General features: G+C 40.1%; 1 protein-coding gene across 1 annotated transcript in view; it reads left to right on the forward strand.

Annotated features, from left to right (window-relative positions):
- The window catches only part of rg (A kinase anchor protein rugose), a 246574-nt gene that overhangs the window by 74564 nt on the left and 147020 nt on the right, over positions 1–24990 (forward strand). Inside the window, exons 6-10 of the mRNA XM_069339474.1 lie at positions 1808–1965; positions 6719–6932; positions 7190–7412; positions 9896–10038; positions 12030–12220. Coding sequence (XP_069195575.1) covers positions 1808–1965; positions 6719–6932; positions 7190–7412; positions 9896–10038; positions 12030–12220 — 929 coding nt within the window. The remainder of the gene's footprint in view (positions 1–1807; positions 1966–6718; positions 6933–7189; positions 7413–9895; positions 10039–12029; positions 12221–24990) is intronic.

A 24990-nucleotide genomic window follows, 5' to 3' on the forward strand; every position in this document is an offset into this window, starting at 1 on the left:
CACTGACACCCCCTCAATACCCACACACTTCTCCACACTGACACCCCCTCAATACCCCACACACACTTCTCCACACTGACACCCCCTCAATACCCACACACTTCTCCACACTGACACCCCCTCAATACCCACACACTTCTCCACACTGACACCCCCCTCAATACCCCACACACACTTCTCCACACTGACACCCCCTCAATACCCCACACACACTTCTCCACACTGACACCCCCTCAATACCCCACACACACTTCTCCACACAGACACCCTTCTCAATAGTTAGTTTAGTTCATTTATTATGCACCCCATACCCATGTTGTGGGCGGTAGTGGAAAGGGTTACAGAGGCACATAATGGGCTCAGGGACTGAACTCCACAATTCATTTAGCTAAGCAAGTTACAATCTTGATGAGCTAGTTACAAAATTCAATATAAGTCATCACATCAACAATGGGTTCGAGATCGACCTCAAGTACAGGTTCTAAATTAAGCAACTGACATATGTGGAGAGCTAGTGTCACAATTGATATGTTTGTCCTGCACATCGCCCCCCATCCAGTGGGCAGCGGTGGATAGGTTACAATCACTTAGTTACTACCTACAGTTAGCAAACTGGGGATATTTGGCTAAAATTTCTGGTAGCAGATCATTTTGAATGAAATATTGACACATCGCTGGAACATTGGTTATAGAATTGTCTCTAAATTCACGTATCTTTTCGCACTCCATCACATAGTGACGGAGGGTGTGCGAATAATTTTGTTGACACAGTTTACATTTGGTCAGGTCTACATCAGCAGATAATGAGAATTCCCAGAGATACTTGTAACCGAGTCTAAGCCGAGCAGTAGTAACATCTAGAAGTCTGCTGATTTTATTGGATGATCCATAGATGTGTGGCTCCTCTTGCATGATAGTATGATGATAGATGGAGTTACTGGTGTCAATTTCACTTTGCCTCAGATCTACAAGATCTTGTTGAAGTTCTCGGTGTACTGCTGCTCTCAGATTGCTCATTGACAATCCAAGGTTACACTCAACAGCTCCTTTAAAGGCAGATTCTTTGGCTAACTTATCAGCTCTGTCATGCATTCGGAGGCCAACATGAGATGGAGACCACATGAAATGGACTCTGTTACCATCCTTAATAATTTTGTTGTATTTGTGTCTAGCTTCGTCCTGTCCCAGCTCCTTGTCCTCGCATCCCTTCGTCCTGTCCCAGCTCCTTGTTTTCGCATCCCTTCCAAGTGCTATAAAATTATTCTGGCTTAGTGCTTTCTTCTGATAATTACCTTACCCTGTATGTATTGATGAAATAACATTGCTGGTCTCCTGATTATATATTTTACAAATACATAATCAAGTGCTGTAAATAGGCTTACTTTGAAATGCTATACTAGCCTGTAGTAATGAGTGATATTCATTTAAGTTGTATAATGAATATCACTCATTACTATAATTAATTTTTAATCTCAATTAGTATTAAGTTTGTCTTTAATGTTTTTCCTGCCCGAAACGCTTTGCGTAATAGTGGCTTTAGGCATTGTATGTACTAGCTCTATCTATAAATCTATAAATTTTTGTATAACCTCTTGTATGTATGTACTTTACCTGAATAAACATTTGAATTTGAATTTATACACAAGAATTATTTGCACTCTATTGTGTAATATGTGTCCTAAGTTTTTAAACTGTATTTTATAAAATCCGAAGAATTCTTGTTTTTCTTTTTGAAGTTTTTAAACTGTATTTTATAAAATCCGAAGAATTCTTGTTTTTCTTTCTGAAGTTTATATTTTAACTGCAGGATGTGAAGGCAGTGGTAACTCACAGTATCCACAGTACCTTGAACAGCATGGGTGGCATCCAGGTGCTCTTCCCACTGTTTCAACAGCTTGACTTGCCACATGACACTCCTCCAGCCATCAATGACTATTACAACACCAACAAGGACCCCTCATTAGGGTAAGTTTAGTTTGTCCATTACTTATTAAAAATGCATGTTGTGTCTAGATGTAAAAATTGAATTGTTGTGAAATATTTATAGTTGATATCCTGACCATTAGTGCCCTTGTCAGTACAGTAGGCTCACAAATGATTGGTCCCGGGTTCCATTCCCTGGCAGGACGAGACATTTGGGAAGGTTTTCTTACATGTACTCTGCTTACACTTGAGGTACCTGGGTTAAATTTTCAGGCTGGACAGAAAAAAAAAAAAAAGTTGGGCATGTTTTCTTTTACCTGATGCCGCTGATCACCTAGCAGTAAACAGTTACTCAGGAGTTAGATAACTAATCTTGGTTGCATCCTGGGGAAGGTCAGTCATTGTCCTAGGGGAAATCTCAATAATCCAAACAGGCTTCCTGTCTCTGACAGTGGGAAACCATTTATGTCATTAATAATAATAATAATAATAATTTGTATTCATAAGAATGCGTATACAAAGAACATAAGAGGAAGGGACAGTTACAGAGACAGGGGGTTACACATACAAATGGAACCACTACTATGCAAAGCATTTTGTGCAAAACTGAACATAATTTAGATACAAAAAATTTGTTAAAAGGTGTAAAATAAACACTTAATTACAAAAATAAAAGTAAGCCAACACAAGTGAGAATGTTAAAGAAATGTAACAAGTGATAGATCTTTAGCCCCTGCTATTGCTTTGCTCTTCAACAAGTCACTTGAACTCCAAACCTTTCCAGATATTCTAAAAAAAGCGAGAGTAACGCCTGTCCACAAATGTGGTGACCCCACAGATGTTAACAACTACAGACCTATATCAATCCTGCCAAACTTGTCAAAAATTTTTGAAAAACTTATATACAAGCAGCTTTACTCATATCTAGCCAAACTCAATATACTTAGCCCTTGCCAATATGGCTTCAGACCCAAAAAAAGCACTAACGATGCACTTATTAGTATGCTTAACTCGATTCATACAGCTCTTGATAAAAAGGAGTTCCCTGTTGGGTTATTTGTGGACCTGCGTAAAGCTTTTGATACTGTCAACCACCATAACCTTCTTCTTAAATTACATCATTATGGAGTCAGAGGACACTCCCTACAATACCTCGAGTCCTACCTTACTGACAGGCTCCAATATGTTTCTGTGAATAATACAATTTCTCCCACCCTACCCATCAACATTGGTGTTCCTCAGGGCAGCATACTTGGCCCTCTCCTCTTTCTCATCTACATTAATGACCTTCCAAATGCCTCCCAACACCTCAAACCAATTCTATTTGCTGACGACACAACCTTCATTTACTCCAGTCCTGACCCTCTTGCTCTAAATGCCACAGTAAATACTGAGCTAAATAAAGTCCATCTTTGGCTAACTGCCAACAAACTCACCCTTAACATTGACAAAACCTTCTATATTCTGTTTGGCAATAAATCCTCTAGTCTTATAAATCTCAAAATAAACAATACCCAAATTTGTAACAAATTAGATGGCAAATTCCTTGGCATTCTCATTGACCACAAGCTGAATTTCCAGGGACACATTCTAAATATATCTAAAAAAGTTTCAAAAACTGTGGGCATTCTTTCTAAGATCAGATATTATGTACCACGCCCTGCCCTGGTGACTCTCTATTACTCCCTTATCTATCCTTATCTCAACTATGGTATTTGTGCTTGGGGTTCTACTACCCAAAATCACTTACGTCCTCTAATTACCCAACACAAAGCCGCTATTAGAACAATATCCAACTCTGGCCCCAGACATCACTCGGTACCCCTACTCAAATCTCTTAATATGTTAGATATTAAGTCACTGCACATTCTCTCATGTGTATTATACATATATAAAACGCTAAACTATAATGCCAATCCTGATCTTAAAAGCTTCATAGTAGGTTGTAACAGAACCCATGAGCACCACACCAGAAATAAATACAGTTTTGATATTCCTAGAGTACGTCTTAATCAAACTAGAAATGCTCTGCAAATCAAGGGGCCCAGAATGTGGAATGACCTTCCCAACCATGTTAAAGACTGTACCTCTCTCAACCAGTTTAAGATAAAAACTAAACACTACCTAATAAATTCCCTGTAATCTACCTCACTCCTCTATTGTCAACCCATGTCTGTTATTTTTTTTTTTTTTTTTTTTTTTAATCAACACTGTTTGTCAACCTATTGTATTTGTGCTGCTTTTTCAGTCATGTTTCCCCCTTTTTTTTTATCTTTATTTGTATTTGTTCTCAACATCTTTTATTCTTTATGCTCAATTAGTATTAAGTTCTAGATATTAATGTTTTCTTGCCCGAAACGCATTGCGTAATAGTGGCTTTAGGCATTGTATGTACTAGCTCTATCTATATATCAATCCATTACTGTAACATCACTTGTATGTATATACCTTACCTGAATAAACATCTGAATCTGAATCTGAATCTGATATACATTATATAGGTGGCACATAATGATGATGAGCATAGATTATTACATCATGGAATCCATAGTTCTAGCAACAGAACAGTAGTTTTTTTAACATTAATAACAGAAAATACGAAGGTGTAATTTAGTAAAGCTACTTAAATATAACATAGAGTAAATTAGTGAAATTTCATGGTTTAATGGAGCAAACACTTAAAAATATATAGGTTAATGTAGGACTTGAGAAAGCAATTTTACAAATGTAGATACAATAATTTGATGACACAATGAAGAAAGAACTCAAATTTTAAATAAAATTTATGATGATGATGGTAACACAAAAACATGTTATGAGGGGAAATATGAGTGCAATCAGTAACATATTATATAAATATTTGTTAGTCTTTCTATTGAACTGGTTGGGAGGCACACAGCTTTTAATTACATTTGGGAGGTCATTCCACAATTTGGGATCCTCGTTTTGCATAGCATTTCTACTTTGGTTGAATCTCACTCTAGGAATATCAGAGAGACATGTGTTTCTTGTGTGGTGACCATTAGTTTTGTTACATCCCTCTAGGAACCATTTATGGTCATGATTGGTATTGTAGTTCAGAGTTTTATAGATATAGAGTATGCTTGAGAGCATGTGCAGTGACTTGATATTTAACAGGTTCAAAGACTTCAGTAAGGAAACAGAATGGTGTCTGGGATTAGAATTTGTTATTGTTCTAATTGCTGATTTTTGTTCAGTAATTAGGGATTGGAGGTAATTAAAGGTAGTAGATCCCCAAGCAAAGAAACTACAGTATAGGTTAGATATGGATAAATGAGCAAATAATTCAATGTTACTAAGGCAGGCCCAGGTACGTAGCATTTGATTTTGGAGAGAATACCTACTGTTTTCAAAACTTTTTTTAGTTACTATATTGTCTATGGCAATGGAAATTCATTGTCATTTATTATATATACTACATGAATCGGCAACAAATTATATTTCTTATCTTTATCTCTTTATCTAAAGGATATTATTATTTCTGTTTCCACCAGATGTTGTCACATGCATACATCTTGGGGGATTTCTTGTAGGCTTCAGCTCTAAAATGTTCAGGAAAAAAAGCAGGTTGTTGTGTAATGTTCATTTGTTTTTTTTATGGGATTCTCAACGTGGGTTCTAAGAAATCCTAATTAAAATTTATCTTTAATCAAGCTTCAATAGTTTGATTCTACATCTACTGAAGATGTAGAATCAGAAACAACTCAGATTCCACCCTTTTTGTACAAAGGGTGACCAGGGTCATCTACATGAGACTGAAATAATATTGTATGGAAACATTTAAACTGGTAATGAGTGAAAGTGAATGGAGCCAGGCATCATTGTGTATATTCAGTACTGGACTGTTCATTTTGTAATGTTCTACTTGCTTGCTTGCTTTTGTATATACAAATCAAGTTGCTGAAGCCAAAATTACAGTTTACTGTATTGCTTTAACATGACTGAAATAGTCAATACTATTGTACTTCTACTAGACACCCAGTGGGTAATTTCTGGTATAATGCATCATAAACTCTTGTCTATCATAAAAATATATGGGGTGGGGGAGGGGGAAGGGTTGAAGGACATGAATCAATGCTATACAAATTGTGTTTACAGTCACTATCTGTTATGATACTTGAACAACAAATCCTACTGATTGATGTACAGGTATATATATTAGTTGGACAGTTAGTATTATATGCAGCAGTGTATTATACAAGATACCTGGGTATCTAACAAAACAAACATTTTATTAAGTTGATGTTTAACTATGGAAAGATTGTTTTCGAGTTTCAGATTTAACTTCTCATTTAACATTATGCACAGGATTGCATAACACACACCATTGGTAACATTTATGGAAGTATTATCAAATTTCTTTCTGAAGCTCTTAAGTTTAGTTTTGAAAAGTGTCAGTGTGTTCAGGAAATATTCTTCATTCAATAAATGATGTTTACCATGCAGACATGTTAAAGATCCCAGTAGTACAGTCGGGTTTGTTCTCAGAGCACAATAACAAATTCTGGGTACGAATCCTGGGCAGGACAGAAATTGTTGGGTAAATTTCCTTTCACCTAATGTGCTGTTCACCTTAGCAGTAAGTAGGTACTCAGGAGCTAGTCATCTTGTCGTGAAGTTGCATTTTGGGTGGGATCAATAATTCGACCTTGGAGAGGAGGGGGGGGGGGAGCACCTCAGTATAATCCTAATGTGTATGAATTCACTCGGGTTTCCTGTTCTCTGACACAATGAATTATATAATTATAATTATATGAACTAATTTTTGTTTCAGTTCCACTTTGGTAGGGTTTATCTGTGAGATGGTTGAAAGCTGCAACACAGTCCAGCAACATATGGTTCAGAATCGAGGTTTTTTAGTGATCTCGCACCTTCTGCACCGTGCCTCAAGACATCATGTTACCATGGATGTTTTAACTGCCTTCCTCAAGTTAACAAAGTTCCTCGTCACGTGTCCAAATGCTAATTCGGATTTACTTTTGAAGCAGGTTTGTATTGTGATGAAATCAACTAATTATTAGTAAGGAATTCCTTGACTTTACACTGGTATTACTAGTAAACTAGCCTCTTTCGAGAATTTATAAGTTAAATTAGCCTTCTTTTCAGTTTTGGTACATGATACAATATGATGTAGAGAACAGTAAACAATAGTAATAAGAAATATATAAAAGTAAACTGCAAATCAATATAACTAAAATCAACATCAGAGATTTGTTAATGATAAATATATCATCCTGTATTTTAGCTGCTGGATCACATTCTGTTCAATCCATCGCTATGGATTTACTCCCCGGTGGCAGTTCAGATGCGACTCTACACCTATCTAGCCACAGAATTCTTGTCCGATGCACAGATTTATGGCTCGGTCCGCAGAGTTTCCACAGTGTTGCAAACTATGCACACACTTAAGTACTACTATTGGGTAGTTAATCCCAGGGACAGGAGTGGTATTAATCCAAAAGGTCTTGGTAAGTTTGACAAAACGTTTTTACTTGCATGTAGTCTGGCCATTTACTGTTGATATTCAAGTTAATAAAAATGTACTTTGTTATAATGGTACAATATGTAGTAGATCACCTAATTTTGTTGCATCAGTGTTGATCAAATTGGCGAAGTGTCTGAATTTCTCAGTTAGAACATTCAATATTTCTTAATTTTGGATTGGCCGTGTATATTTGTTCTGGTTGATCCTATTTTTCAGGTTCTCATTGCAAACTCTCACTTACTCATTGTTGCTTGCACTCACATGATAGATAAATTCTTTTAGTGCTGAAATTTGGTATTTTCAATAGTTTTCGGTTCTGTTAATGTATTTACTGTACTGTATCACGATATTTATTTTGTCTACTTGTTTTCCAGATATTATAAAGGATTTTTTCCATCAGTTTTAATCATCAAAACCTAATGCATAATCATAATTAAGATCATAATAATAATGAGCTGTTTTGACCAATGCATTCTCATGCTATATAGTCTAGCACACTCACTTTGCAATCAAAGAGATTAGAGTTTTTTATCTCAAGTATGGTGAAACACATGACAGTTAACTGTTGCTTTATCCTCGTGTATCTATCGGCAGTTGGGGACCTGAATGTGAATCAATTTACTTTTTCTTTTTTTTTGTAATATTCCTGCACAGGCAAAAACCTCTGGCTGTCCCACCAAGTGTTTCTCATTTCAGTCTTACTTAGGCAGTGGATAAGTGTTTATGACTGGTTGAGTAAGTGAGGGAGATAGTGTGTAATTACTTAAGTATAAAACGCTTTGCGTAATAGAGGCTTTAGGCATTGTATGTACTAGCTATACCTATAAGTTAAACAATCCTTGTAAATATTTATTGTATGTATGTACCTTACCTAAATAAAATTGTATTGTATTGTATTGTATTGTATAAGTAATTACTTAAGTGTTGTTACAGGATGAGAGCTACGCCCGTGGTGTCCTGTCTACCCAGCACTCTTTGTCATATAACGCTTTGAAACTACTGACGGTTTTAGCCTCCACCACCTTCTCACTTAACTTGTTCCAACCATCTACCACTCTGTTTGCGAAAGGGAATTTTCTTATGTTTCTTCGACATCTTTGTTTAGTTAGTTTAAATTTATGACCTCTTGTTCTTGAAGTTCCAGGTCTCAGGAAATCTTCCATATCAATTTTATCAATTCCTGTTACTATTTTGTACGTAGTGATCATATCGCCTCTTTTTCTTCTGTCTTTTAGTTTTGGCATATTTAATGCCTCTAACCTCTCCTTGTAGCTCTTGCGCTTCAGTTCTGGGAGCCACTTAGTAGCATGTCTTTGCACCTTTTCCAGTTTGTTGATGTGCTTCTTAAGATATGGGCACCATACAACTGCTGCATATCCTAGCTTTGGTCTAACAAAAGTTGTGATCAATTTCTTTAGTATTTTGTTATCCATGTACAGTATTTAAAAGCAATTCTGAAGTTAGAAAGCGTAGCAAAGGCTCCTCGCACAACATTCTTTGTGGACCTCAGTTTTCTATCTAGAACCACCCCTAGATCTCTTTCTTTATCATAATTCTTTAAAGATTTCTCACATAATTTATAGGTTATGTGGGGTCTATGTTCTCCTATTCCACATTCCATAACAGGACATTTATTCACATTAAATTCCATTTGCCAAGTGGTGCTCCATTCACTTATTTTGTCCAGGTCTTCTTGAAGGGCATGACAACCATCTAAGTTTCTTATCATCCCTATTATCTTAGCATCATCAGCAAACATGTTGCCACACAGTCCCTGTGGTGTAGTGGAAAAGTGCTTGCCTAGCATTTCGCGAGCGCTTTGTCCTGGGTTCGTATGCTGGCTGGGGAGGATTTACTGGGCACAAATCCTTAACTTTAGCTTCTGTTTAACCCAACAGTAAAATAGGTACCTGGTAGTTAAATGATTTAGCGGGGTCGTATTCCGAGGAATATAGGATTAAGGACTTACCCGAAAAGCTATGCATGCTTGTTTGCCTGTTTTCAGATTGGGGAGTTCTGCTTAGCAATTTGGCTTTCAGTAGCAATGTTTCACCAGTTGGGGTCTGTTTTGGGACGCCTACCTTTCTGGGTGCCTAACCCGGTCGATGGCAGACATAGAATGCTTCCAACCACAGGGGGGTTTCTATAAGCCATTGCTCCTCGTGTCTCTCTGAGGAGGGGCAGGTTCTGGTTCGTGGTCTCCGGTAGGCATTAGAACTCCATTCGAAGGACTATTGCCATGGTCTAATATATGCATATTAGCCCAGTAAGCTCCAGGGAGCCTCTGGGACTCGCCCAGAAAATGGCGTTTCATTACATTCAACACTGGTTTTATTATATTATTATATTTTTTGTTGTTGTGCTGGGGCATTGATAGTGTATGTATAGTATGAATGTTGACCTGTTGTATACAAGTACCTAAATTTCTAAAGATTTTTCCTAATATGTTTGTTTTTAATTTAACAGATGGTCCACGCCCTAGTGATAAGGACATTGTTAGTCTTCGAGCATATATGCTGCTCTTCCTCAAGCAGCTAATCATGATTGGTAATGGAGTCAAAGAAGATGAGCTCCAGGCTATTCTCAACTTTCTTTCTACCATGCATGAGGTTTGTAATAGCTCTTTCCACATGTTTTTTTGTTTTATGTCAAATGCTAATAATAATGTAATTTCACTCTCCCACTTGCTGTTCTGAGCTTCAGTCTTTAAACTGAACTCTAACCAAACTAAAGAACTCCAACCGAATGTAATGTTTGTTTTATTCACTTTATTCTGTGGTCATGGATAATTGAAAGGGTGTTATTACCTCTGATGTGTGCATTGCTTGTCATTCATGCTTTGGAAAAAGAAAAATTATGTATCATCTTCAGGGTCATGTAGTACAGTGGTAGTAATAGAATTTTCGTAACAAACAATTGGCATGTTTCCTTTCACCTGATGCCTCTGTTCACCTAGCAGTAAATAAGGTAGCTAGGCAACTGTTGTGGTGTTGCATCCTGGGCAAGGTCAGTAATTTGACATAGGGAAAACCCCTATACAAGCCTAAAATGAGAGAGAGAACGTATAATTACTTAAGCGTAGTAAATGGATGAGAGTTCTATCAACATCAGAGGCCCGAGACTTCTACACACTATCAGTACGCATAAGGGGCTTAACTGGCCGACCCCTCACAGTGTTCAAAATGAGAACTTGATAAACACCTCCAAAGGATAATTGATCAACCAGGCTGTGATTCATAAGTCAGGCTGTGAGCAGCCACATCCAACAGCCTTGTTAACCAGTCCAGCAACCAGGAGGCCTGGTCAGAGACTGGGCCGCGGGGACATTGAGTCCTGAAATCATCACAATTTAGCTGCAGGGCCAATTTACAGTTTACAGTTTACAATTTACAATTTACAGTAGGGCCAATCAAACATTGGATAAGGCATTGAATAAAATTCTGGTTGACGTGAAGACCTCAGTAGAGACGTCATTATTCGGTAATGTTTGGTGAGGTCTGGGTCAGAGTGCTGGGAAGTAAAGTATTGTTCTGTATATTTGATGTGGGTATTTTTTTTCTAAATGTGGCTTCCAGGATTTGCAACCGTCTTTGGTCACTGTAATGTTGGGAAGGTAGAATCGGCCAATTGTTATGGATTGCATTTTGGGAAAGGTCAGTAGTTGGCCTAGGGGGACCTCGATAAGCTTGACCCTTAGGCAATGGCTATGGAGAAATGGTCATACATGCCCGTGCACAAAAAGATGTAAAGATTCCAAAAAATAATTTTTCATTATAGAATTGTTAATTTGTATGCAAAATGTAAGGAAAACATGAAATAAGTGAATAATTATCTTTTAAATGGGTGGAGCTCTGCAAGGCTGCATCTGGCACTTGTCAACACCTTTTGCTTGACTTTGCTGATGCTTACCATTTTATCCTTGGATGTTTCACTGATTGTTTAATCACTTGTTTTTCTTTATTTACATCCACAGAGAGCTATTATATCCATACTGTATTTGCATCATACCTGTAAAACCCAGAGTAGTAATTGTTTAAATCGTCATATGACAATGACTGCATCCCCCTAATAACATTCATTGCAATAACCACATTTGTACCATGGAATGGTAGTAGGATTTTTTTCATGGGTTGAAGTAAACTTCATTACATCCACATAGACCTATTATATCCATATTTGCATCATACACCGCCTCCCCGATGGAGGTGGAAACAAATGGGCAGAGTTTCTTTCACCCTGATGCCCCTGTTACCTAACAGTAAATAGGTACCTGGGAGTTAAACAGCTGCTACGGCCTGCTTCCTGGTGGTGTGTAACAAAAAGGAGGCCTGGTCAAGGACCAGGCCATAGGGACGCTAAGCCCCGAAATCGTCTCGAGATAACCTGAAGATAACAAGTAAAACCCATTTAGTAATTGTTTAAATCTTCATATGATAACCTCATGACCCTGTGAATCAACAATTGACAGTGTCCGCTGCCTAAGGGTTAAGTACAAGCTTCATGTTCCTTACAGCAGGAATTATTGGAAATTATATAAGAGATTTGGGATATTACTGTAGATCAACACTAATTAATGTAAATAATTTGTACAACCCACTAGGATGAGAACCTCCATGATGTGCTACAGATGCTAATGTCCCTCATGTCGGAACACCCATCCTCCATGGTCCCGGCATTTGATGCTAAACATGGTGTCCGCACAGTCTTCAAACTCTTGGCATCAGAGAGCCAGCTAATTCGTCTGCAGGCGCTCAAGCTGCTTGGTTATTTTCTCTCAAGATCCACTCACAAGTAAGTGTAATTTTGTTTAGCCAATTTCATGTAAGTATTACTTGAGATCAGCTTAATGCTTAGGAATTGATTGATCCTTTTTCTTAAGGACAGGGTATAATAATACAAAAGTTGTACACATCTATATCCTTACAGAATACTATGTAACTTTTTACATGCATCTCCATCTTAGCATGAGTCCCAGTTTTATGAAATTGAGAATTGCTAGAAACATACAGTATCATGATTTATGCTGGCAGCTGGTGTAGGCATGTGTGACATCATTCAGTTCAAAATATTACCTAGATGTGCTAAAAAAATCCTTTAATAGGGATAAATTGCAGTTCTAAAGTTGCAGAAAACCAAGCAGAAGACTTCACCTTACTGAGGTCCACTTGGGGTGTACAGGCTCAGAGGGTGGAAGACTTGAATTTCAGCATCAAGACATTAATCTCTACAACTCATTTTTGATTCTGCTTATTTTCTAATTTCTTACATTTTATTTTACTTCACTTAACTATCTGAATGCTAATAAATATTTCTTATCACTTATTTCATCCAAAATCATGCCTATTTTAGTGTCAATTTTTACTTGTGTTTTTTAAGTGCAATTTTGAGGCTGGCAATATCAATTGACTATGGATATTGAGATGCAAGGGATCTTTTCCCAGAATGGCAAGCCATCGCCAGAGACAGTTATTGATAGTAGGAGTTACCATGCCACAGCTGATAATTGTAAACAACTCGGGTGGGAGAGACTTGTCAGCAGACACTCGGAGCAGTCCTTTACTGACGCGTCGCATGATGCAGAGAGCAGTGTAAGGGTTAACTATATTTTGTTTACATTATAAATGTCAGCCACACCACTGTGGATATAAACATTTCATTCACTTGGACACTAGAAGACTCGAACCCCCGACCCCACAAGTGAGAGCTTTGTTTACAACATTTCCTAAGTGATAAATCGGAAAAGAAGTGTGAAGGAAAATCATGCATATACTGTATTGAGAACACTCATTTTGTGCATTTTTTAGTCAATGGCTGTAAATTTATGATGAATGGTGATCCAGTTAAAGTTTTACAGTGATGGAAAGCGGTATCCAAAAGATGCATAATGATAATAAATAAATGAAAAAATGCATTTGTTAGAAACTGAAGATTCATTGTTCTGTGTGGAAGATATTTAAGGTTCATAATAAATTCACATTTTCTTTTTGTTTTCATTGGACATTTGCTTCACTGGAACTACATTTACAAAACTGGATTCACATTCATTTTTATATGTAGATCAGTGGACAAATAAAAAATTGCCTTTTAAAGTGCATAACCATGGAAGAGGAAAACAAATTAGAGTTCATGATAACATTCTGCAGATGGTCCTTGAAAGATTGAAGATGAATGGTGTTAGAGAAAATGTAAGGTTATTATCTACCATGTTCCATTTCCTGGCACAAGGCAAAATTTCATCCCATCCATTCATCCATTCCACAAAATTCCTGTGGAAATGATTAAAACAGACAGTGAAACTCTAAATTGTGGGTTGACAATAGACACAAAGTAACTGCAAGAACAGCTGCAGTGCAAATCATATTGCTTGACTATTTTTGAAGGGGGTTACACAATTTGTACGTTCCTGAGAGCATGAGCCATAGACATAGCAATTAGAGGACAGAAAGAGAAGAAACTTTGCAATGTAAGGCCAGTGACTCAAGCTTAGATGGTTAGACTGGTGATCTGATAAGACAAGCACTTCCCCTGCAGATATAAAAACAGGTTCTGCAGACAAGGCCAAATAAGACATTTGTGTAGAGCTGAAGAGAGACTATAATGAAATATGTTGAATCATCTAAACATACGTAAGAGATTTATGAGCAGAGAAGATAGAAACCAAAGGATTGAAGGCACAGTTACTTCACTGGATCCATTTTACTTCATTTGAGCAATAATTTCTTAAGAAATGAGTTACTGAACTTCACTGGACCCACTTTCATGCAGTCCTTTAGCTGCTGCTCCTAATTGTTCAAGCTGTTCAGGATTTTCATTTCACGAGCCATGTTCCGTCCCCGATGATTCTTCAAACCTGTCCTCTTACAAATAACGTTGCTGTTTGCTCGTATGCGCACTAAAAATTGCCGTACTAGAAAATGGAAGCGGCTCACGAAAGTGACGTACTATCCGTTTTCTGGCTTAGTCTGTTAGATTAGGAGAGGACACTTTAAAATAAGTTTTCATGACATTTTGAAACCTTAGGAGAACTTGCTGCTCTCCTAACCTACCAGAGGTCCCTTAACTTGCTGTTTTTCCATTTCATTTGGAAAATGAATTTTAATTTTCTAGTACTGTACAGCAATTTTTGGCTGTAGTGCACACAAGCGAAAAGCGACGTTATTCGTAAGAGGACTGGTTGGATTCTCAACTTGGCTTGCTTATCAATCACACTCCTTAGATATTTAAACTGCTCAACAAGCATGCCTCCATTCACATTAATGTACCATACAGTTTTCTTCTGTCTCTACCACCAACATTACTCACTCTTTGTCACATTCATATTTCGAATTTCTCGCTCGCTCTTGCATCAACCAAAATTTTCAACCATCAGTTAAACGGGTTCTTGTTGTGAGTTGCATCTGGGGAAATGTCAGTAATTGGCCAAGGGAAACCTTGATAAGCCTAAGTACAGGCTTTCTTTGCCTGACAATGAGGATTATGAATTATTACTCTTTAGATTTAGTCAAATTACTCACAAAATAGCAACTCAGCAAATTTCATTACAAAAGAGTATTAATATTGCCCCATATCATTACTTAGTAGCAGCTGATAGTTCCTACATTTCAGTGGATATCATGAGACGTGTTAAAGATGCCTAGAATTGAAATGATTGTACCTTGCTACTTGGGTACAGTAATGGTTACTTTTTCACCTGCTTCAGTACCATGTAACAGTACTGTAATTATATACCTAAATGTAATTACTTAAATGTAGTTACAGGATGAGAGCTATGCTCGTGGTGTCCTTTCTTCCTAGTACTTTTTGTCATATAATATTTTGAAGCTATTGATGATTTTGGCCTCCACCACCATCTCACTTTACTTGTTCCAGCCATCTATGACTCTGTTTGCAAAAGTGAACTTTCTGATGTGTTTTCAGCAGCTTTGTTTTCTTAGTATGAACCTGTGTCCTCTTGGTCTTGAAGTTGCAGTTTTAAACAATTCTTCTGTCAGTTTTGTCGAGTCCTGTTACTATTTTGTATGTAGTGATCATATCACCTTTTCTTCTATCTTCTAGTTTTGGTATATTTATCAGCTCCAACCTCTCCCCAAAGCTCTTATTTTTCAATTATGTAAGCCATATAGTTGAATGTCTTTGCACCTTTTCCAGTTTATTGATATGCTTCTTGAGTTATGTTCACTGTATCACTGCTGCATATTGCAACTTTGGTCTCAGAAAGGTCATGAATAATGGTCGTGTGTGAATTGTTGGCAGATTTGTGTGGTGGTGTTGAGGCTTCATTTTCTGTGAATCATTCAGTTGTCTATAAAGCTTTACTGACTTTCTGGAGTTTTTTTTTTTGGTGAGGGTGGCTGATTGTCATTCGTGTCCTGTGCCTTTGTGGGGAGAGGGGTTGGGGGGAGGGGGACAGGCTCTGGCTCTGATCCATGATAAGCCAAACTTGGCTAATGCCACTAATGTGACCTTTTAGCATAGAGCAATCTTAGCAAGATAACTTCAGAAAACCACCAGGGCTCCTCCAGAAAGAGGCATTCCATGACATTAAATACCAGGATTTAACTATTTATCAAATATCTTTGCTTTTTCTCAACATTCATACTTTCATTTGTTTACAGAGGCAATCCTCAACATTTCCACACATTTGTTAGTGTAAGCTGGTGCTATGTGCTTCGTATTTCTGATAGAACTTCAGTGCAGATTGTGGAATTATTATAAAAGCAGTTAAAGAGCTCAATTTGGAGTTTTTTGTACTGTATACATGATGGTTGAAATGTATGTGGTATATACATGAGAAGCCACCCGTAGAAAAGTAAATAAAATGGAGCGAACAACGCATCAGATAAACTATTTGAGTGACTGATACTGTGGTCACAAACTGTGGAGGAATGAATTTATTTTATGGAACTCTTGTAAGTGGGGCAACTTTCTCCGATGTATCATAATATTGTACCCTGTCTTTAAAAATTCCATGGTTTATAGGATGAGTTTAGATGTTGTCATAGTTAAGTTGATCTCAGGTACATCTGTTCTATTTTAAATTGAGTTCAGTAGTTCCAGAATAATATTATTGCTCATGTAATGTGGCTAAGATTGGATTAGCTTGAATGGTAATATGGTATGCTGTGACTTTAGGTTTGAATTAAAGTTGCTTTATTAAGTTTATTATAAGCATATTGGCTATATAAAACATATTTTGATGTTTTATATAGCATATTATTAGTATAATTTTGTTTACTTATGGACATTCTTTACCTGTTTTCCTGTTCCAAGGCAAAGTACTTCTAGCAGAATTATATACTAACATAATAATGTGTTTTCACATGAAAATTGAATGAACTTAGTATTACAGTTTGATATGAATTTGAATAGTTTTGTATTATGCATCATTGCATGGCAGACGTTTATGCATATTTCTGTACATTTTAACATTATTTGTAATTTTGACATGTTCTGAAGAAAATATTTTTTGATTTCACCAATGCTGTTCATAATTTACAATGCAATGGCTTAGTTATATCGTGGAAATGGCTTTTATGAGCACTTAATTTCATAGCCATATAAGGTCAGTTTTGGATTAACAGGCATGCAGCTATTATAATGAAACACCAATAAACTCAGAACACTGTACATTGAATTTGTTCTTGCGCAAAGCAGAGACAATTTACGATCAGTGAGTGATTATTGCATTTATTATACAAGCTCCATAACACAACACTAGTGTGCTTTGCATGGTACCTTCCCCTCCATTCGTGAATGTCAGAACTCTGAATGTGATTATAAGAGTGTTCAGTAATTTACTAATATTAATTATTAGAAGGAAAAATTGTTGGTGGCTTGTTTTCTCTGGTCCTTTCGTTGCTATTTGTAGTCTTGTCTTTTACAATAATTTCAGCTATAATGAGAATTACTCATCTTTTCATATGTTTAAAGAACTATAATACACTGTGATATAGATATTGTGCACATAATGCTGTTGGATTCTTTCATTGCACCAAACACTTATTTTATCTAGGTCAATTTGAAGGGCATGCCAATAGTCTACATCTCCTATCTTCCCTAGTAGTTTAGCATCATCAGCAAACATATTCATATAATTCTCTCTTCTGTCTGGTTGATCATTTATGTAGACGATGATCATAAATGATGCAAAAACTGAACCTTGTGGTACTCCGCTAGTAACACTCCTCCAGTCAGATACATTGCCAGTGATTATCGCTCTCATCTTTCTGTCAGTTAGAAACTTTTTCATCCATGTCAGTGGTCTCCCTGTCACCCCTTCAGCATGTTCCAGTTTCCAAAACAACCTCTTGTGTGATACTCTGTCAAAAGCTTTTTTAGATCCAGATAAACAGTCAACCCAACTCTTTCCTGTACAATCTCTGAGGCTCTCATAAAAGCTAAATAGATATGTTACACAGGCTCTTCCTTGTTGAAAACCATACTGTCTGCCTGTTATTATGTCCTTCCTCTCCAGGTATTCTACTCATTTGGTTTTAACTATTTTTCTGGGGTGAGCCCCTTTGGCTACCCGGAGCTATCCAGGTTGATGTGTATATCATTAGACTTTGGCATCAGTCAGTGTGAATAGAGTTCTAGGCCTACCAGGGACCATAAGCCAGAAGCTGGCCCCCTCAAAGAGGCACGAGCAGCAATGGCCTTTAGAAATGCACACAGGATTTGGAGCATTCTATATCTGCCATCAACTGGGCCAGGCACCCAGAAAGGTAAGTGCCTCAAAACAAACCTCTATTCTGGTTAAAACGACGAAAATAGACTAAAGAGTGGACAGAACTCCCCAATTGAAAAACGAGTAAACAAGCATGACATCACACGTGCCGCGCCGCGCCACATGTCTGCGCAGCTCCCCCCTCCCCGGGAGGGGGAGGGTGATCCCCAGACCTACCGCACCGGCGATCCACCCTCCAGTTCTCAGCTGATATGATTGTGGCTCGGTCTTGTGGCTCCAGCTCCAGATTTTATCTGTGTTCTGCTGTGCCTTGTGTCCAGTACTGCTCTTACAGTGGCATGTGAGCTGGGAGTATTATTCACAGGTACTCGGGCTGCATGTGCTTAGGGTTCCCTTCCCTGAGTGCCGTGTAAGTACTGCCCTTGGGGCTTGGGGTTATCTTCCACAAGTCACTTTGGGGTCTACCTCTGTTGGTCTATCTTTTGCTGCTCAGTGATTGACTGTCCTGAGTGTGTTGGGGGTTTCCTCCCTTGTTTACCTTGGAGTAAGTGGTAGTTTTTGCACTGGTAGTGGTACAAGGTACTGCGCAGCTAGTTTTCACCTCTTACAGCGGCCGGCTCTATTCCTCCTGGGTACGTTTTCCTCTTGTGGGGTTTTTCTTTTCATTTTTGTTTCTACCTGGTGGGGGGGGGGGTGGTCTGCCTTTGTCTCTCTTGCCCCCAGTTATATTAGGGTCTTGACCTATGTTCGGTGGTACCCCTTGTTTGGCCCCCGTGAGTGGACACGTCCAGGGTTCAGTTTTAGAAGTTTGTTTGGTAGACTTGGGCGCTGATTAGCAGTACCCTACCTGGGCTTACCCTTAGTGATACCAGTCTAAGGGCCCTGGGAAACCCCATGGGGGTGCATGGGGTCCAATGGATGCGACCCCTGGGTCCCCTCTCGCCTTTTACGAGTTTGAGGGTTGCTGTCCCCTTGTCTCAGAGCGACGCTCATTGTTTTTGCCTTCATCATGCTGCTTGTTGGGTCGGTGACACCTTTGACCCAGTGTCCTGCGAGCATTGTTGCTTGTTTGTGACTCGATTCACCCTATCCACTGATGACATTATTCAGGCATTGCATGCTAGGTATAGGTTGCTGCAACGTGCTAGGTAGGTTGCTTCCCCAGATGCCCCAAGGCTGCCCCGCTTTGCTTATAGGGACCCGGACTTGGGGGTGTTGGTCACTTCGGCCTTGGTTCAGTCCACACCCCCTCGTTCTTTCCCTACTGTGGTTCATTTTGTGCCCCCACCCTTGCGTCCCGCTCCAAAGCATCTGAGGGTTTCGGAGTCGGAGCGAGATTTCGAGGTTTCTGAGACTGGCAATTTCGGGGGGTTGCCCCTTCTAGGGTGGCGACAGAGACATTCGAGTCCATTCCTCCAGTTATGGCACCAGGGTCTGACCAGTGGGCCCCTTCTCTTTCTGCTTTTTCTGGGCGCATGACTTTTTCTTGTGAGGCTGGGGCTTTGGAGGATGACTCCTCCCCCCACGGCCTGATGTTGAGATTCTCGGGGTTGGAGAGGAGCTGACTTGGGGGGCCTTGGGCCCCGTTGGACTCCGCCTGGGTTTTCCAACCCTCAGACTGGGACTTTCTGTTACAAGGAGTGGAGTTTTCCTTTACCCTCTCTGCGTACAAGTTGGATATGGGTTCAGCCCCTCCCCAGGTTCGGTTCTGTATCCCTGCGGGTCCTTCGGTTCTGTCCTTCCGGAGGTTTTCGGCTTTCCGCCTCTTGCCTATTGAGGTGTGGGCGGCCATTGTGACTTACCTCCTGGCGATCCGGTATATGCCTGTATAATGGATCCGTCTTCTTTCAGGTTTGGGTCTTCGTCTCCATACTGGGTTTGTTTTGAGGTTTCAGCGTCATCCTGGCTTGTGGACTGCACGTTGTTGTTGGATGCTTGGAAGGCTTTCTGTTGTACCTGCTCGCTTGAGTGGTGTGAGGCATAGACTCCCATTCGTGTGTCGTCTACGCTGCTGAACCTTTTTGTGCTGGTTCAGTTTGAACATGTTGCAAATAAGTGTTAGTTTGTAAATTTATTTTATAATTTTTGTCTGAGTATTAATTTTACGCCCCAGCATCCTTGTATTCCTGTCCGATGAAATTGTGATAGAATCTGACTAAGCGGTACTCTATATTCAGTAGGCTGAATTATTTTTTAAGTCTGTAGATAAAGTTTTATATGGTATATTATTTATAGTACATTAAATGCTATATATATGTTGTGTGTTGTACACAAATGTAATGGACTTTAATATATTGGTTTCCTAGTCTTTCGTGATTAATTAAGATTTTTTTGTTATGAGCTTTAGTACCGCTTAAGTCTTGGGGCATTGGTAGTGCTGTGTGTGTGTTGTGATCGTGTCCCTCTTTCTCTCTCTCCCCTGTGCCCCTGTGCCCTGGCTGGTTCTGCCCCCAACTACCACCACCACCATCACCACAACCACCACAATAACTAACCACCACCATCACTAAACCACTATATTTGCCACCACTTGCCACCACTTCAAACTGTCAACACCAACCACTGCTTTCACCACCCTCACTGCCACTTCAATGGCTAACCACCACTGTCAAACATTACTCCTGTCACCACCACTATAACAAACTAATGCCACGAACAAATTAATGCCACCACATACTATCATTGCCATGCTCACCACCACCTTTTTCTTAATGACTTCAACTAACACCACTCACTATTATCACCAATTATTACTCCACCCTCCTTTACTTACCATTACCATCAACAACCATGTACACTTATACCACCCCTCCATCAAACTGCCACCACTACCACGACCATTGGTGGCGTTTGGTGGCCCCTCCTCCTTTGGGGGGGTTCGGGGCTGATGGGGCAGGCCTCTTCTCCTACACTGTCGGGTCATCTCGGAGTGGGTGCGCTTGGGCATGGTCGTCACGACAACGTCTCTCAGGTGTGTTTCCTGCCTGTTTCCAGTTCCGGAACGGGACTATGCGGACCTGCGGTTCATTCTGGACTAGTCCCATCTGAACCCCTGGGTTTCTTGCCCCTCCTTTCAGATGACCACTCTGTCCCAGGTCCTGCTTCTGTTGGAGCCGGACGCATGGATGGTGTCCCTGGACTTCAAGGATGTGTATTTGCATGTCCCGATTCATCTGGAGTTCAGGAACTGGCTCGATTTTATTGTGGAGTGTCTCGGTTACCATTTTGTTGTCTCCCATTCGGGTTGAACCTGGCTCCTCACGTGTTCACACTCCTCACCCGGGTTGTAGTGGCCCGTCTGCGTCTTTTAGGTGTTAAGGTGTTGGCCTACCTCGACGACTGGCTGGTCTGGGCTCCCAGTCGGTCTGCGTGTCTGCTCGCCAGGGATTTGATTCTTTCCCAGCTAACCAGGTCCGGGTTCCTGGTGAACTGGCGGAAATGCCATCTGGTCCCTTCCTAGGTTCGGACTTGGCTGGGTCTTGTGTGGGACTCTTGGACTGCTTTCTTGTTTCTCCCTCCGGGGTCTCTTCTTCAGCTGTGGTTCTGCATGTGCTTGTTTCTAGGGGGCTCCTAGGTCATGCGGCGATTGCTCGAAAGTCTGTGAGAGAGCCTGAACTTTGCGATGTTGGTTTACTCGCTGGGTCGGGTTTTACTTCGTCGGCTGTTCTGGTTCCTTCGGGGACGTCCCTTCCGCCTCTCTCGCAATTGCTGGCTTCAACCCCCCGGGGGCCTTGGGTCGGCTGCTGCGTCGCTGGCTTCCTCTTCGGGTTTTTTGGGGTTCAGTACCTTGGCGCCTACCCAAGCCCTCTCTCGATGTGTTCATGGATGCGTCGTCTCTCGGCTGGGGTTTTGTGACCAGTGCCCACCAGGCCAGCCAGGGGCGGTGGGGTCCGACCTTCCGTTGGGTCCACAGCACGGTCCGGGAGTTCGCACGGTGTGGTTCACTTCGGAGGGTTAGGATCACAAAATCGCCCACGAATTAACAATCCGGTTCCATTCGGACTGCTTCCTAGCGATTCTTTGTCTGAATCGAGGGGGTTCGATGCGGTCCTTGGCTCTTTGGGGCTGGTCGCTTTGGGTGACTCGTCTGCTGAGTTCTCGGGGTTTGGCTCTCCTGGCCATTAACGTCCGGGTGGTGTCTAACGTCCTAGTAGACAGCCTGTCCTGGTTCATTCCCCTGTCCATGGAATGGATGGTCGACACAGACTCATTCAGTTGGCTCTGCCAGACGTTCAGGCGCCCTGAGGTGGACCTCTTTGCGTCGGCATGGTCGAGGCGTCTTCCAGTATATGTGGCGCCTTTTCCCAACTACGAGGCCATCGGGGTCGATGCCTTCCTGCGGGACTGGTTAAAGTGGGGTGTTAATGTACCTCTTACCCCCGGTTCAGATGTTGCTCCAGGGCCTTGCTCACTTGGAGACATACCAGGGGAGAGTAGTCCTCTTGGTGCCATGGTGGCCGGCCCAGCTTTGGTTTCGGGCGTTGCTTGCTTGGTGTCTGAGTCTGGAGGTTTTCCCGCGGCTCTGCCTCGTCAGAAGATCGGTCCGGTCCGTTACAAGACTGATTTGATCTTCTCGAGTCTTCGCCCGAAGACTCAAGGAGAAGATTGAAGGTCCTCCCTCCTGGGGAGGGAGGAGTGCATGTCTGCTGGAGAGGGGGGGAGAACGTGTCTGCTGGAGAGGGGGGAGCGCATGAGCTGTGCATGTGTGACGTCATTCTCGTTTGCTTGTTTTTCAATTGGGGAGTTCTGTCCACTCGTTAGTCTATTTTCGTCGTTTTAACCAGAATAGGGGTTGTTTTGGGGCGCTTACCTTTCTGGATGCCTGGCCCAATTGATTGCAGACATTAAATGCTCCAAATCCCATGTGCATTTCTATAGGTCATTGCTCCTCATGCCTATTTGAGGGGGCCAGGTTCTGGCTCGTGGTCCCCAGTAGGCCTAGAGCTCCATTCATACTGACTGATGCCAAAGTCTAATGATATACATATCAGCCTGGATAGTTGGATAGCTCCAGGGAGCCTCTGGGTCTCACCTAGAAAATGGCGTTTCATTACATTCAACGCTGTTTTTTATTTTTTTTACTACCACACTTGTTAATGATACAGGTCTATAATTTAAAGGACCTTCTCTGCTACCATTTTTATAGATTGGAACTATGTTTGCCTTTTGCCAAATATCCAATAAAATTCCTGTTGACAAAGATGTCTTGAATATCAGTTGAAGTGGAATGCTCAGCTCGGTTGCACATTTTCTCAGCGCACAAGGTGAAACTTCATCTGGTCCAACATATTTCTTCCTAGCTCCTTGAATAAATTTTCCACTTTGTCTCGAGACATCTCTATGTGCTCTATGGTGTTTTCTGGAATTGACATTGTCTGGTTCTCTGGAAACCTCATTTTGCACAAACACACTTTGGAACTGTTCATTTGGTGTTTTGCACATTTCTTTTTCATACTCTGTGATCATGTTCCAACATTCTTAATCTCTGGATTTTATCCTTTACATGCAGCTTGCTTTTATTGAATTTATAGAAAAGACCTGGATCTGTTTTACATTTGTCTGGTACCCCTTTCTCAAAGTTCCTTTCAATGTATGTATAATTACTCAAGTACAGTAATTACCTATGTGTAACTTACAGGATGAGAGCTACCCTCATTGTGTCTGTCTTCCCAGCACTCTTTTATCATATAATGCTTTGAAACTACTGACGGTTTTGGCCACTTCCACTTTCTCACTTAACTTGTTCCAACCATCTATGACTTTTTGCAAAAGAGAACTTTCTAATTTCCTAAACTTTCCAGTTTATTGATGTTCTTCTTGAGATATGGGCACCATACAACTGCTGCATATTTCAATTTTGGACTTACAAAAGTCGTGAACGGTTTCTTCAGCATTTCACCATCCATGTGATTAAAAGTGATTCTGAAGTTGGAAAATGACACACATGCTCCTTGCAAAATGTTGTGTGTTACTCTGGTGTCAGTCTACTATTCAAAACCACCCCCTAGCTCTCTTTCTTTGTTAGAGTTCTTTTATTCCTTTCCACATAATTTGTAAGTTGTTTGTGGTTTATTTTCTCCAATTCCACACTCCATAACATGGCATTTATACACATTGAATTCCATTTGCCACATGACACTCCAAGCACTTACTTTATGTAGATAAATTTAAAGGGCATGACAATCATCTACATCTCCTGTCTTCCCCTATTAACTTAGCATCATCAACAAACATGTTCATATAATTCTGTAATCCTTCCGGTAGATAGTTTATGTAGATGATGAACATTGCTAGTGCAAGAACTAAACCCTGTGGTACTCCACTAGTAACATTTCTCCAGATACATTGCTTCTGATTACTGCCCTCATCTTTCTCTGTGAACATTTTTCATCCATGTCAGAAGTCTCCTTGTCACCCCTCCAGCATGTTCCAATTTCCAAAACAACCTTTTGTGTGGGACTCTGTCAAAAGGCTTTATTAGGTCCAGATAACCACAGTTAACCCAACTATCTCTTTCCCATAGAATCTCAGTGGCTCTACAGTATCATAAAAATGAAATAGATTTGTTAAACAGGATCTTCCTGTTCTAAAACCATACTGTCTATCTGTTATTATGACATCACTCTCCAGGTGTCCTTCACATTTGGTTTTAAAAATTTTTCTAGTGTTTTAACTACAAGGTTTGTTAATGATACGGGTTTATAATTAAGGGTCTTTCTTACTGCCAATTTTGTAGATTGAAAATATGTTAGCATTTTTCCTATATCTGCTAAGATTCCTGTACACAGAGATGCTTGAAAAAGCAATTGAAGTGAAATGCTAAGCTCAGGTGTGCATTCTATCAGAACCCAAGGTTCTGAAACTTGAGATAGTT

This window comes from Procambarus clarkii, chromosome 41 (genome assembly GCF_040958095.1).
Source record: "Procambarus clarkii isolate CNS0578487 chromosome 41, FALCON_Pclarkii_2.0, whole genome shotgun sequence".
In the NCBI taxonomy this organism is placed as follows: domain Eukaryota; kingdom Metazoa; phylum Arthropoda; class Malacostraca; order Decapoda; family Cambaridae; genus Procambarus; species Procambarus clarkii.